At 35.6% G+C, this 15,149-nt stretch overlaps 1 protein-coding gene across 1 annotated transcript; it reads left to right on the plus strand.

Moving 5' to 3' along the window:
• The first annotated feature begins 4,261 nt into the window (after positions 1–4,261).
• Positions 4,262–12,356, plus strand: LOC127091828 (microtubule-associated protein 70-2). The gene is made up of 11 exons (XM_051030539.1): positions 4,262–4,781; positions 4,883–4,968; positions 9,388–9,453; positions 9,547–9,717; positions 9,839–10,009; positions 10,103–10,258; positions 10,351–10,497; positions 10,664–10,735; positions 10,815–11,351; positions 11,452–11,645; positions 11,838–12,356. Exons 1-11 carry the CDS (start codon positions 4,577–4,579, stop codon positions 11,875–11,877), a joined length of 1,845 nt encoding a protein of 614 aa, XP_050886496.1. The 5' UTR covers positions 4,262–4,576; the 3' UTR covers positions 11,878–12,356.
• The last annotated feature ends 2,793 nt before the right edge of the window (positions 12,357–15,149 follow it).

A 15,149-nucleotide genomic window follows, 5' to 3' on the forward strand; every position in this document is an offset into this window, starting at 1 on the left:
ATCCTCGGTAGGATTTCCAGAGAATTGGTTCTGTTGCACTGCCTGTAACAGTGAAGGTTTGAGTTCAAAGTTATTTGCTTCGATTGCGGGTGGAGCAATACTTGAATGCGGCTCATCTTGTGATGAGCGGCGTAATCTCTAAGAGCACGAGCTGGTTCTGCCATCTCGGGTATCGAAGGAAAAATGTTTTTGAAATCAGGAAGTTCTACAGGAGGGAGATTGTTTGCAGCACGATATTCCCGAATTCGTCGTAAGACTCGGAGATATAGTTCGATATCGTTGATTCGTAAGTAGAATGGCTCGCCTTGTGAGCGAGTATGTGGCATACAAATCGACGATAGAAAGAAAAAAAAACCTTAGTCTCTACAGCGTAACGGAAGAGTTACGATATCGACTAAATAAAAGTCCCCGGCAACGGCGCCAAAAACTTGATCGCTCGACTTTATGAGTCGAATTTGGGGTACAAACTGCAAGTGCACAGTTCTATCGCGTAGTTTTAAAAGATATCGATCCCACAGGGACTTATGAATCGATATACCGTTATCTAAGGTTACTTCGTAAAGCTAAGGTGGATAATGTTTGATTGTCTGGGGAAAAGCTAAAAACTAAACTAAGATCTAGATTATAAACCCATGTTAGTAACATCAAAGCCCAAAGAATTCTGGCACTCCATGGCGCGAATCTTTTCAGCAAGGGCGTCAACCTTTCTATCTCTCTCCTCCGCCTTTCCAAATTCATCATCATCACTGAGAGTGAACATATCCTCTTGCTTGTCAACCAAATAAGAAGGATGGTGAACTGGAGCACATGCCGCTCGAGCATTAGCAACTTCTGTAATGATGGGTTGTCCATTGATTCTAATACCACGCAATTCGTCACCAATAGCATGGTTGTTGACAGGGTTGGTAACAGCAGCGTCATCGACAGGGGTTCCTTCTGGCGGATTCTGACTGACAGTGGGAATCACAGTTTCTTGTCTCTGGACCAAGGCTCGGAGTTCCTCTTGCCCTTGCACTACCCCTTGCATCCATCTCAGAAACGAAGTGATTAAACATTCAAGGCATTGTTCTACTCATTCATGCATATCCAAACCCACATGAAAAACCTAACGATACCCACTCTTCCAAGTTCAACCATAATACCTCATACATTCAAAAATTTCAAATTGAAAGCATAAAGTAATGGAAATAGTGCAAACCTGATAGGAGAGATCGATTGAAATTGAATTGCACGGTTCGGTTTGCAGAGCAATCTCAGGGTTTATACGAGATGGAATTGATAGAGGTGACTTTTTGTGCAAATGAGTTTTTTCTTCAGTGTCTGTGGAGGCTGCTCTGAATTATGTCTCTCTTTTTTCTAGGGTTTTTGGTTCCAATGAACTTTAGAATTTATACGCTGATTTTCGTGGCTTTGTGGGCTCCAAATGAGGGCAACTAAAGCCCATGATTCTTCTGTTATATTTTTTCAAAAACGCGTGGGCTTCGCCTAGCGAAGGATCTGCTCGCCTAGCGAGCATGACAGTTCAGACTCTGGTGGCTTTTCTTGGGACTCGCTAGGCGAACCATTCTGCTCGCCTAGCGAGCATGACAGCTCAAGAACAGACTTTTGCTCCTTCAAGATGACGTTTTGAATGATGAACAGACCCCGTTTGAACATGTTGGAAGTAACTCAAGTCATTCCCTAGCCATCAGACCTTCAGTTTGACCAACAATTGACTTTTGACTTCGCAGTTGAATTTTGCTGAAATGCAATATGAAATGTAAAATGACCTAAAAAATGAATGCATGAACGAGGAGGGCAAATTTGAGGTGCTACACCGGGGTTCAAAATTTGGGATCTGATTCGAGTAAGGAACCATTATTGAGTAGACGAGATTAGTAACAAACCTCTGATGTCCAAATTGACATCACATGCATATAGTCGAGTTGTGAGTTACATTGTATACATAAAGGCTATGTGAAATGAATTATTATGCCGTTGTGTAATTGAATGTATGTTGATTGTGTGATTTAAGCTCTCCTTGCATTCTTTTACACCGCTAATATATTTGAGCCTATTCTCACCCATTTCTTGTTTGTTATGTGTTGCTATGTACAAGGTTGTACAAGTATTCAGGAGGAGTAAATGCTTTTGTGAGTTGGAAGATGACCTTGGAGGTTTTCTTTGTTTATTTTACCGTTATCGCTATTTAGTTGGTTTAATGCTATGATATATAACATCAGGAACGTGGTATTTTAATTGTTTTTAGTTAATCATTGGATTATGTTACTTTATAAGTATTTCATTTTGATGAGATAATTGAAGTTTATGTTATTTAATTGAGTTCCACTGTGAGTTTTGAAAATATTTGAAAAGTATGCATGTTGTATTTGAGTAGCATCCTAAATTATGAAATTTTATCCTTTTAATCGTGACTCGGGGTTTTAGGGTTTTACAACCAACAATGTGCTATGAGGTGTTACCTTTTGTTCCTGGTTGGCACGTCCATGATTGTGGACAAAAGTGCAACCTACATCGATGTGGTCTACTTTAAATACTTCATCGACTTAACGAAGATTCACGAGTACAACTGTTGACCTTCTTGTTTGGTCTATCTGTGCATGAAGCTTGTCGAATTTCTCTTTGAAAAAAAATAGTTGACAGAAAGTTGCACGCTACTTACAACAATTTATCGTTACTAATATTTTCATAACTCTTGTGTTACACTTATTACTAATATTTTATTTGAACCATTTGCAGATATGGATCATATCTCACTATCCTCGCATATTCGGGTGGAAACCTGGGCTTGATTACACTGAAGATTGGCCACGTGCTTGCGCCTTTGTCTAATATAGAGGAAATTAGATGATCGAGCCCTTACAGGTGTATCTCAAATGTTATGTAACATATGTTATTACCTTATACCCATACGACGATCAACGTTAGACGCTCGACTCTACGTCATTTTGTTATACTTCTGATGTCTAACTTGTGGGTTAGGTTTGATGTTTGCGTATCTGCCGAAGCTAGTGATGTACCTGTTTGGGTATTTATAGGTTATTCTAAGACACCTCTCAAAGTCAGCTCCTCCCACCGTAAAAACTATAGAGATATTGATGCCATACTTGAGGATCTCGATAGTCATCTAGTACTAAAGGACTATCTCAAGGTGCCAGCTCCTATACAATGGGCTTATGTAGACGACAATATCACATGGTTTAATAGGGTGTCACATTCTATCATGATACCAGACGCTCCTGGAAGACCACCTAGGCCATTTAATCAAGAGATACTAGAGGTTAAGGATGACCACACCCATGATATATTGTTGATCTGTCAAGGTATTGTGGATACGACGAGATCAAACATAGAAGATGAATTCGTTAAGGAAGGCAGTCCATAGTTGGTCCTCGTATAAGATATTATTGTCGAGAAACAGAATACCTTGCAATACAGGGGGAAGAGAAATCAAGGGGTTATACATACCTAATAGTTTATGTTTATTTGTATTATTTGTTTGTATTTTCGGAACAAATTATGTATGATCGATATATTTTGAATTTAATTTAATTAATATATGAGTTTTTTAATGTATGCATAATATATTTAAATCAATTTAAGACACTCTTAAATGATTTTATGATAAAAATTGGCCTAAAATGATCTAAAATATAAGTTGATCTAAAACAAATCAAAGTTAGAACGATATTTTTTCTTTCTAAAAGCCAAACAAACTAAATTAATTGCAAAACATGCGGAGCATAAGAAATGGCAAAACAACACAAATGATATAAAGTTAAGATAACTTAATTGACTAGAATGTAAGAGTTTTTTTGAGATGCAACTCCAAAATATCTTTTGTCAAGTGCAATAAACATACTTCAAATAACTTAAAATGAATTTATGACATTTTACAAAAATGCATCTTCGATTTATTTTAAAATATTTATAAATTTACATTTTCAAACTAAATTTTAACAGAATAAAATGTGTATCCGAATTATAAAAACTGCTATGATTTTATATATGTTTGAAAATACAAAAATCTAGATTCGAGTTAGTTAGAAGAAAACTCTTTCTCTTTATATTTATTTTCAGACTTCATTTAATATATTACTAAGCCACGCCGGCACGTGCACCAGTAGCACTACGAACCCACACCCTAAAAATCCTCATTTTAAAAACACGGTATGCGCACTATACTTCCGGCTTATTTTATCCCTTACCTCATTGCACAAAATCAGTTTTTATTATTACCATCATTAATAGAGTTTACTGTGCAGTATTCCTCACACTCTCTCTGCTAAAACAAGTCACAATCACTTACTAGTCACTATTTTAGCTTAAATCAGCATAATCTCTTCACAGCACAAAGAGCAAAAACACTTCACTTTTTTATTCATTGTATTAATCTAGAGAGAGAAACAAAAGGACAAAAACAAACTCAAGAAGAAAAAAATAGAAACAAACAAAACGATTCTGAGTTTTCTTTCTCTCTCTCTAAATCCACCACTTTCAAATTCACATTCTGTAAGCGTGTGACTGTGTGATTTCAAATAGTGAGGGTTTTGGTTCGGCACTGTTTAGATCGGGAATGGAGGAAATTTTCGGCGACGGAGGAGGAGTTGCGACACCGGTGCCGCTTTCGGTGTCGGGATCGTTTAGAGAAGGGAGAGGCTCGTCGAGGAGACGCGGCTCCGCTAGACAGCCGAGCATGGAGGCGGATGAGTTCATGAATTTGTTGCACGGTTCGGATCCGGTGAAGGTGGAACTTAATCGTCTTGAGAATGAAGTTCGAGGTGTGAAAATGAAAATGCTGCTCGATCTGAAGAGTTTTTGACCTGAATTTTTTTGTAAATTTTTAAAAATTTAATTTGATTTTGAATTTTTTTTTTTGCAGATAAGGATAGAGAATTATCAGAAGCACAAGCTGAGATTAAAGCGTTGAGGCATTCTGAACGACTTAGAGAAAAGGCAGTTGAAGAGGTCACCTCTAATTTCTGAATTGTTGTTATTTTTGGTGTCATTGTTGTTTTTATTGTTTTATTCAAGTTTTTTTTTTTGGTTTTCCATTTGCTTATTATGTTATGCTATTTTATTCGTTACTAGTAATTGCTAAAATAATTTACATGTTGGTCATGGTTCGGGAGGAATTGAGTAAGTAAATATGATTCTATTGTTTGATTTCCTATACGGTTCATATTATTGGTGCGGTTACCATGTTTAATCTTTGAAGTTGCAGTAGAAAAGTGGGATGGATATTTTCCATGTGAGGAGGGCATTGCATAGGAGATAAGCTCCTTTGATAATGCCTTTCACTACCTTTCACATTTTTGCACATTTCTCTATAAGTTTCTCTTTTGAAAGAAACTGTCTCGGTGAAATTTGGAGCTCTCACTCCAAAGTCATTGTGAATTGTTATATAGTCTTTGCTCGGTTGACTTGACCATATAAAGAAAATTGTCCAGTAATAATTTTTTTAAAGTAAAGGCATTATCAGATAATTGATATGCCAAAAGTTGTGATCTTGTAATGCATGATATATTATGAAAGTAATTTACTTTTTCCTTTTTAATTGATACTCCATATTTTGTAATTAGTGCTCTTTGGAAAAACATTTATTTTATTACTTCCTCATTTTCTTTTTATATTCTGCTTTATTTAACATTTTCTATTTTATTTTATCACCAATTTAAAGAACAAAATCCTATGAAGCATTGATTAAACTTTTCTAACATTACACTTAATATTATTAAGTGAAAGAGAATGTTATTAGAATGATATTAATATTGAGTAGTTAAATTATTGGGTAAAGTTGGGACATGGAGATGAGGTCTGGGAGCACATTACCTTTGCTTAAGGAAAACTTATAGAGTATAGGGAATGCAAGTATACCTAGAGACACACAAGTCCCTAGTTTAGAGGTGAAAATTGGAGAGCGTATCATCCTACCACAAGCCTCTCTGTTTTAAGTACCTTTTGTCCATTATACTAATGATAGAGAGATATACCACAAGTCTCTCGGTTTTAAGTACCTTTTGTCCATTATACATAATGATATAGAGAGATATACCACAAGTCTCTCAGTAAGTACCTTTTGTCCATTATACATAGAGAGATATACCACAAGTCTCTCCGTTTTAAGTACCTTTTGTGCATTATACATAATGATAGAGAGATAGAACAATATGGTAAATCATAAGATACAATCAGGGTTGAAAAAAGATGAAGAAATGAAAAGCTTTAATATGTGGCAGAAAAGTACTACTACAACTCAGAAAAGTTAACTGCACAACTATAAAACCACCTAAATATGATTTGTTGAATGTTGAGCGCTAAAGAGCTAAGAGAGTAAGTTTGATGCTATTGAGATGAGAATGTTAGGATGGATGAATGAAATCATTAAAGTGAAATTTGGGATAACTTATATACTCTCAAAAAGATGACTGAGTAGTGAGTTTTGTCTTTTGTGGTTTGGACATGTGTAGAGGAAACTCACTACAATAATAAGAGTAGAGGAAAAAACATGAAAAACTACAAAAAAAAACCCGTTAGAAGAGATTAGATTTAAATGGTCTATCATTGAACTTGATTCATGGCAAGACATTATGGTGTTGTTTGATCTAAATAGTTGACTTCATCTTGTTCGAAAAGACCTGGGTTTTTGTATTGTTCTTGCTAAACACTATTTGGAGAAATCTCCCTGAAGCTTAGCCAGGAGAGATCACAATCGTCCTATTAGTTTAGGAGGTATTAGATATTGTCCCTTCCTCATTTGGGAAGTCTCCTTTTATACTCACTCCATCATCAATGATCCTTTTAAGGATGCCTCTTCATTTCTATGTTAAAGCCACCCTCAATAACGTCCTCCGTCCCCCATAATTGTTAAGTAACGTTTCTCCTATTAATTTCCGTAACCTCTATGCAATCATGGAGGTGTTTAGTAACCTTTCTATGTGACCATTCATATTCCCCGGCCGCAGTTACTCTGAGATCGGATCCAACCTGCTATAGTTTGGTAATGCCACTTTACCCTGACCGGCTCCGACTTGCCTAGGCTCATGTTTATCCGACTTGCTTACTCCTGTACTCGGCTTGCAAAAGCTCGGACTTAAGGAATTCCAGGATGTACATGTATCTTTCCTTACTAATTTGTTAGACTCCTTAATTTTATTTTATTTTTATTAGTTTTTGAGGATACTTTATCCCTGTACTGTTTTGTTTTTTATATGGCATTCTGTATGTTCACTCATAATTCGTGATAGGTACCATAATATTTTTTCTGAGAAACATGAAGTATAGCTCCTAAGAATATCTAAACAACTACAAAGAAAAAATAAAAAAAACCTGCAAACTTAGAGGGTCTGCTTCCTCCCTAATTAAATGGCCCCAAACCTTACCCAATAAATTGTTTGCCCTTCTCTCCTTTGTCCCCCCTTTATACAACACTCATATTGTCATTCTGACTAACCTGCCATGTGGCCAGTTTATTGCAAATTTCACCCCGCCCTCTCACCTTCTCTACTTGGTCTAGATAAGGGGTCTATCAATTCTACATTTGTGTTGACTTCTTGATAATATAATGTTTCCTTTAATGGTTTTGTTGTCTACTACATGTGAAGTCTTGACATACAATATTTTTGTTGTCTAATAATGATTACTACTTTAAATGCTTTATTAGTCCTTTAAAAAAAATTGAGATGGGAAAATTATTATTAATAATAGTGGTACTATTAACCATTTTACTATTGTCCCATATGGGATTTGAACTTGAAGTTACAAAGTCAGGCTCTTACATGGGTTGACACCTCATGGACTTTATACCGGATCCTAGATATATAGGGAAATCAGGAAACAAATCACAACAATATCTAAGTAATAGGGAAACCGGTCCTAAGAGATACTCTATGATACTCTAAGATTATAAAACGATATTAGGAAATAAACATAGGTACTCTGATATATTAAAAGTTATATTATATAATACTCCCTCAGGACCTTATTTTATAACAAACAAAATCCTATTTCACGAGACCAAAAAAACATCTTGGAAATAGTTGATTTCATGTAATACTCCTATAAGTTTAATTTTATTCCATGAATACCCTATATTAAGTACTCCTAATTCCACCAACTTATTTCAAATATTCTCACAAAAAATAAGGGTACAGATGGAGTTTAGCATTTAATACATTTGAAAATGGGTCAATATTTCTTATAAAACGGACAAAAAATAGAAACTTTTATTTCTTATAATAAGGATCACAGGGAGTATTTCATATAGTCTAACATCGTCCTTGAACTAATGCTTACTAAGTTTTAAGTTTGCTACAAATATACACTTAAAAAGAGAAAATATAAAAGAACCCTAACAATAACATGAGGCACATGTTTCCTAGAAGTCTTCAACCTTCGTTCGATCTTCTTCTAGTGTCACCATGACACTTGCTCCAAAAGAATCAAGAATCCCAATTTGGGAATAATCATCGATTTCCAAAACTAGACTAGTAAAACTTAGCCTCTAGACATAAGCATCAACTATAGGCTTGCTTAACCATTTGGTAGAAGCAAGAACCTCAAAGCCATTAAGGCGATCACTTATCCATTAAGCACAAGCCACAAATCCATGCTTAACAATCTAACAGAAGTAAATATATTTAACCACCATATAAGTTAGACGCTACCAAAGCTTAACCATCAAGAGTAAAAGGTAAAAGATGAACCTGAAACACTCAAGGCAGAAACAGTAATATCACACAGCTAAACCATCAACCAAAAGCCATAGCTTCAAGGCTTAACCACTTAACAAAAACAAATATACTTAAGAAGCACTAACTACATAAGAGACAGAAGCTACCAAAGATTAACTATTAAGAGCAGAAGCTAAAACATGTGGCTGAACCACTCAAGATAAAAGCAAAAAACAAATCAAAAATCATTGTTGAATCGCCACAAACATTCCAAAACCAGCAAAACAGAATGTGTTATAACAACAACTTACAACTAGAAATTAGTCACAAAATATTGACAGGGCAAGTCACAAAGGATCGGATCAGACTCTAGTCACAAAATATTAACAAAAACAAATATATAAGACTCCTAGTCCTAAATAAATAGGGAAATCAGGAAACAAATCAAAATAATATCTAAGTAACATGGCAACTAATACTGAGAAAAATCTAAGGTATTTTAATTTTTAAAATTATAAAATGAAATATTTTATACATTCTTACAAATCATTCCTTGCATTATTTTATATCCATTTATTTGACATTGAGCTTTTGCCTCTATTATGGGCTAACTTATGTTTTTATGCCAATTTTTACAATTTCTTCACTCTGTTTTTCTTGAATGCTTTGTGTCAACTTGAAATATAACTTATTTTACTTTTTGTTTGTATTTTAGCTGTCTGAAGAGCTGTCAAAGGTTGATGGGAAGCTAAAGTTATCAGAATCTCTATTAGAAAGCAGAGTATTGCTCTGAACCTTTATCAACTTCAATAATTATTTGTTTTCCTAGTTTGCATAATTTTTAATTTTTAACTAAATTGAATATTTCTGACAGAATCTTGAAATAAAGAAAATCAATGACGAAAAGAAAGCATCAATGGCAGCTCAGTTTGCAGCAGAAGCTACTCTTCGAAGGGTTCATGCTGCTCAAAAGGATGATGACATGCCTCCGATAGAAGCGATTCTTGCCCCTTTGGAGGCTGAACTAAAGCTTGCTCGGCAAGAGGTATTTACTTGTTCTCGGGAGTTATATTCCAATACCTTGAAAGAAAGAATTATACGAGGCACTGAATCTGGCATATAACTAATGATTTTTGGCTTTATTCTCTTCTGTATATTCCCTACAGATTGCTAAACTACAAGATGACAACAGAGCTTTAGACCGTCTTACCAAATCCAAAGAAGCTGCACTACTTGAAGCTGAAAGGACTGTTCAGTTTGCCTTGGCTAAGGCCTCCATGGTGGATGATCTCCAAAACAAAAATCAAGAGCTGATGAAACAGATTGAGATTTGCCAGGTATCATAATCTTGGATGATTTTTATTATTCCCAGTACACTAGAACTGTAATTATGTAACTTTTAATGGTGGTTTCATCATCACTTCTCCCAGGAAGAAAACAAAATTTTGGACAGAATGCATAGACAAAAGGTGGCCGAGGTTGAAAAGCTCACCCAAACTGTGAGGGAACTAGAAGAGTCGGTCCTTGCCGGTGGTGCAGCAGCAAATGCAGTGAGAGATTATCAACGGAAAGTTCAAGAAATGAATGTAATTTATTTAAGTCTTCAGCTAGTTCGATCCCCCGGTTGCTTTATTGATTATAGCATTAACTTTTACATGATTTGTTTCACATTCTTTAGGAAGAAAGAAAAACCCTTAATAGGGAATTAGGCCGTGCCAAGGTAACAGCAAACAGAGTAGCTGTTGTGGTTGCAAATGAATGGAAAGATGCTAATGATAAAGTCATGCCTGTCAAACAATGGCTTGAAGAACGACGATTCTTGCAGGTTTTTTTTTTTTTTTTTACTTTACTTTGCTTATTTGTCTTTAGTGGCTGTGTCGAGCTTTTATTACTTTTTCATGTATTCCTCGTTTAGTCTTCGATATAAATTTCCCTGCATTTGTTTTCACTTTAATACAGTTTACACTTATTACTGTACTGCATTCTTGTAGGGGGAAATGCAGCAACTCCGTGATAAGCTTGCTATAGCTGAGCGCACTTCAAAATCTGAAGCACAGTTGAAAGTAATAATCCGGTTCCTATCTGTTAACCTAGGAAACTAGCTCTTAGATTATTCAAGGTAATATTTTTTACAATTTTCAGGAAAAATATCAATTACGGCTGAAAGTGCTAGAGGAGAGTTTGAGGGGCAATTCTAGCGGCAGTAGTCGCAGCACTATAGAGGGAAGAAGTATGAACAATGGTTATTCTCGTCGCCAATCACTAGGTGGAGCTGATAATATCTCAAAACTAACCTCTAACGGATTCTTGCCTAAGAGAGCACCATCTCCTCAACTCAGGTCATCATCTGTATCATCTAGCTCAATATTGAGGCATGCTAAAGGAACATCTAAATCTTTTGATGGTGGCTCAAGGACACTGGACAGGAGTAAGACGTTGCTGAGTGGAGCACCTCAAAGTTACTCATTCAACCAATCTCTTGAAGAAACCAAAGAGAGAGAGGCTGATGATAATTGGAAAGGAAGTTCGGGTGATAAGCCAAATGACTTCCCACCAGGGGATACAGATGATAGTATTCCAAGTGTTTTATATGACCTCTTGCAGAAAGAAGTTATTGCCTTGAGGAGAGCTGGTCATGAGAAAGACCAAAGCCTAAAAGATAAAGATGATGCCATTGAGGTTAGCGTTAGTTTATTATTTGTGTTTTTGGAAATTAATTGCTGACATCTTACTTATAAATGATAATTGCTAATCGTTTGCAATTGTCATTATCTTTTAGATGTTAGCAAAGAAAGTAGATACATTGACCAAAGCTATGGAAGTTGAAGCAAAGAAGATGAGAAGGGAAGTAGCTGCCATGGAAAAGGAGGTAGCTGCTATGCGTGTCGAGAAAGTACAAGAGAACAGAGCAAAACGGTTCAGCAATATAAAGGGTCCTGTAAACAGTGCTCAAAATCAGCTAATTTCTGGAAGGTAAAATTATATTATTGTTATTTTTGGGGTCTCCTTACTTTCATATGTAGTTATTGGCATATTACTCATTTGGAATCTATACTCAGCAGTATACTAATGCATTTTGCTTTCTTTCATCTTCCCCTTTACATTTTTTTTTTTCATTCTGTTTTCCTCCCCTTGTAATTGAATCTTCAATTTATACTTGGACAGAAATGTGACACGGGGAGGATTAACACGCAGCACCCAATAACAAGTTTATTATGGCGACACTTGGGAGTATATTAAGTAAAATTTCATAGACATCATTCTTCCGCCCTTCTTCGTTTTTATTCTTTTGTTTTTCTTGTTCAATTGATTACAAGATTGTATCTGGCACGCCGAGAACCAGTTTCTGATGTAGCCCATGGATCAGGAACAAGAAAACAATTTTAGGAATTGATATGCATCTGACCTAGACTGCTTCATCCCTGCTTAGAGAGTTCGGCTAAGAAGGAAGACAATGGAAGACAATTAACTGGGTTTAACCTTTCAGCTTTTCTTCGAGTGGTTGTGTGTTTGTATAGGTAGCTTTCTTCCTTAACTCCTTTTTGCAGTTTTTATCTGCAATACATAGATATTGTGATTGCATTGATTCAGGCTTCTTAATATCTTTGTAATTATATCAAAATCTAAGCGAATGCGGTTGTGTTATAACTTACAAGTTCATAATTTCATATTGGTCGAAAATTAGTGATTGTCTCTAGGTACCCAATTTGTTTTGGTCCTTGAGGGTGAGTGTTGGGAACTTGTCCTTTTAATAACCGCACAGATTCTCCTCTTAGACATAGCAAATTCTGTTTTATCCTCGGATAGCTTTGCTTGGGTATTTTATTTCTTCATCTAAGCCAGTACACAATTTTTACATTTGAAAGAATCATTAGAATAAATAGTTGTTAAGATGAAAACTCTTTTTTTAATGAACGATTCTCTTTTGTTAAGCCATTAGCTTAGTAATCCTTTTGGGTTTCTTCTGATGTTTCTCAATTGCATCTTGCAAAATTCATCATAAATAGGTAATGAATTAAGCTCATCATCACTTACCTAATTTTTCTCATGATGATTTTCTATGAGACCAATATTGCAATTTCATTATTATCACAGCTTTTGGATGAAACAAAAGCATTTGATCTTCATACAGATGATTTTTCGCAGTATGTGATGGACGAATGGCCTTAGTCTTTTTTTATTTGACTTCTTTAACTTGTCGAAGAATTTTTTGTTCTGTTGATTAGTTTCTTACTTAAATATTTTCAAAGTCTTTAAATTCTCACCACTCGAATCCACTTGTCCGGTTTCATTACTTTCAACATTTTATTCCTTTCTAACCTTTGAAGACGAAGCTAATAAGGAAATGCTTTTCTTTTTTCCCCTCCTTCGTGTTGAGTTAATTTAATTAATTATTTATCATGATCTCGAAGCTTTTCAAATAAAATGGTTATTTTAGTGGTGGATAATTTTTTTGATTTGGGAATAGTCGTCTTAGGTTGTCAATTCTTGTTTAAGTATTTCAAGATTTTATATCAAATTTTTATCATTAAAATATTTTTCTAGATGGAGTAAATGATTTTTTTTTTGAAAACGGCAAAAAGAAACTTTATTAAAGCTCATTCTAAGAGCATAAGAAATGCTGCAGAATGAGAACAATAAGTACAAACCAACACATGTGCTAGTTCAGAATCAAACAAAATATAAACCAATACATAATGCACCATTTCAGTAATAAAGGAATACAAATACTAAACACCAGCTCAGAGGCCAAGGATAGGATAATTAGAAGGCTCCAAATTCCCAAACATGCAGCAGCCAGAATAAACACCTTACAACCCAACCGAAACGGTACCGAAAATATGAGAGAACCGAAAACACACCAAAAGGCTTACAGTAGCACCAAGATCTTGATCACAACTAAGAACACAGATGTTCAGATAACAAATATATGCTAAAACTCCTTGAACCACCAAACTTGAAAGACCGAATCTGCTACATTTCTAAACTTGAAAGACAAACAAACCACCCTAAAAGCGAATCACGACTGCTAATCGAAGACCAGAACCACAACAGTTCTGCCACGCCAACTCACATCGTAAAAAAAGCCGCCCCCCCGACATTAAGATATACCTTCCTCCAAACAACCTGCAGATCCAAACTGCACCAGACTTAACCACCAAAAACTGAGAGCAGCCAACAACAGATTGCTGGACCAATGCAGCGGAGCCTCGTCGACCAAATACACCGCATTCCGCCGAATTGGAAAATTCCAGCTGACTGAAACACTCTGAAACGGAGAAACAATGACACCTCCTTGACTAAAAAGAGCACAAACCAAAACAGTCACTGCTGCTTTGAGTACGCTGCGACAGAAGCACTAGGCGGCAAGACCACAACCCAAGCAGCTCAGATAGATGAGACTGCTGTCAGCAACCAAACCTACCACCTCTCTAATGATAAACCCGACAAACACTACGACCAAACATCTTCTGAGATTCACCACCAAGAGGACCAATCCCACCGTCCACTAGCGGGATCCCATTTAAAGGCAGAACAAAACTCAATATGGTCTGATCCATCACAAGAGTTGTCAGCACATAGCAGGATTCGAACATAAGACTCTTGAGAGATATAAAATTATTATTATTATTATTATTATTATTATTATTATAATTATTATTATTATTATTATTATTATTATTATTATTATTATTATTATTATAATTCATCAATAACAGGAGCATTGAGGGCCTAATGTCTAGGATATATTTCCCAACAAACCGCTTATTTATGAATTTCAGTAACCCATGAGGAATGCCATCACTCTTAACTACAAATTCCTTCATCAACTTAGGATAACCAACTCCATCATTCAACATTGTCTTCAATAATTGAGCATCACTAAGAAGCTTCACAATTTCATTATATTTCAGAGCTTTAACATAATGTTCTCTTTCAAGAGCCATTCTCCTATGATGACCAACTGTAAGACCCCAATTTTGACCATAAGATCCATCATACTATCTCATCATTTGCATTGGCTTTGAGATCACACATTGACATCCTCCTCACCTTTCATTCACTGGGTTTGTATTGAGAGAGATCACCAAGAATTTGTGATTGTATCATACTTTGTTTTTCTTTGTTTACTAACCAAAATACCAAAAACATGTATATATGTAGCTTTGTTCCTTTTATAGATAGTGTGTGTGTCCACCTATGCCTCATCAAGCTCATATATAGGGTTTAAGACCCTCAATGAAAGAGATCAATCAAGGAAAGATTCACAATGGTTTTAAGCATCATATATAGATCTCTGTGTTCTTCATTTTGATCAAGAATTTATCAAGTGTTTGAAGCTTGTTTGCCTTGGAAGCCCTAATTCATATGGGTATCTTGTGTGACTTCCTCAAAAGTTTTCTTCAAAAATTGATCAAAAATCTAAAGGAATACTCCATTATACATCATCTTATCCATATATTATCCTCCATGAGC

Source organism: Lathyrus oleraceus, chromosome 6 (assembly GCF_024323335.1).
Source record: "Lathyrus oleraceus cultivar Zhongwan6 chromosome 6, CAAS_Psat_ZW6_1.0, whole genome shotgun sequence".
NCBI classification, from domain to species: Eukaryota; Viridiplantae; Streptophyta; class Magnoliopsida; order Fabales; family Fabaceae; genus Lathyrus; species Lathyrus oleraceus.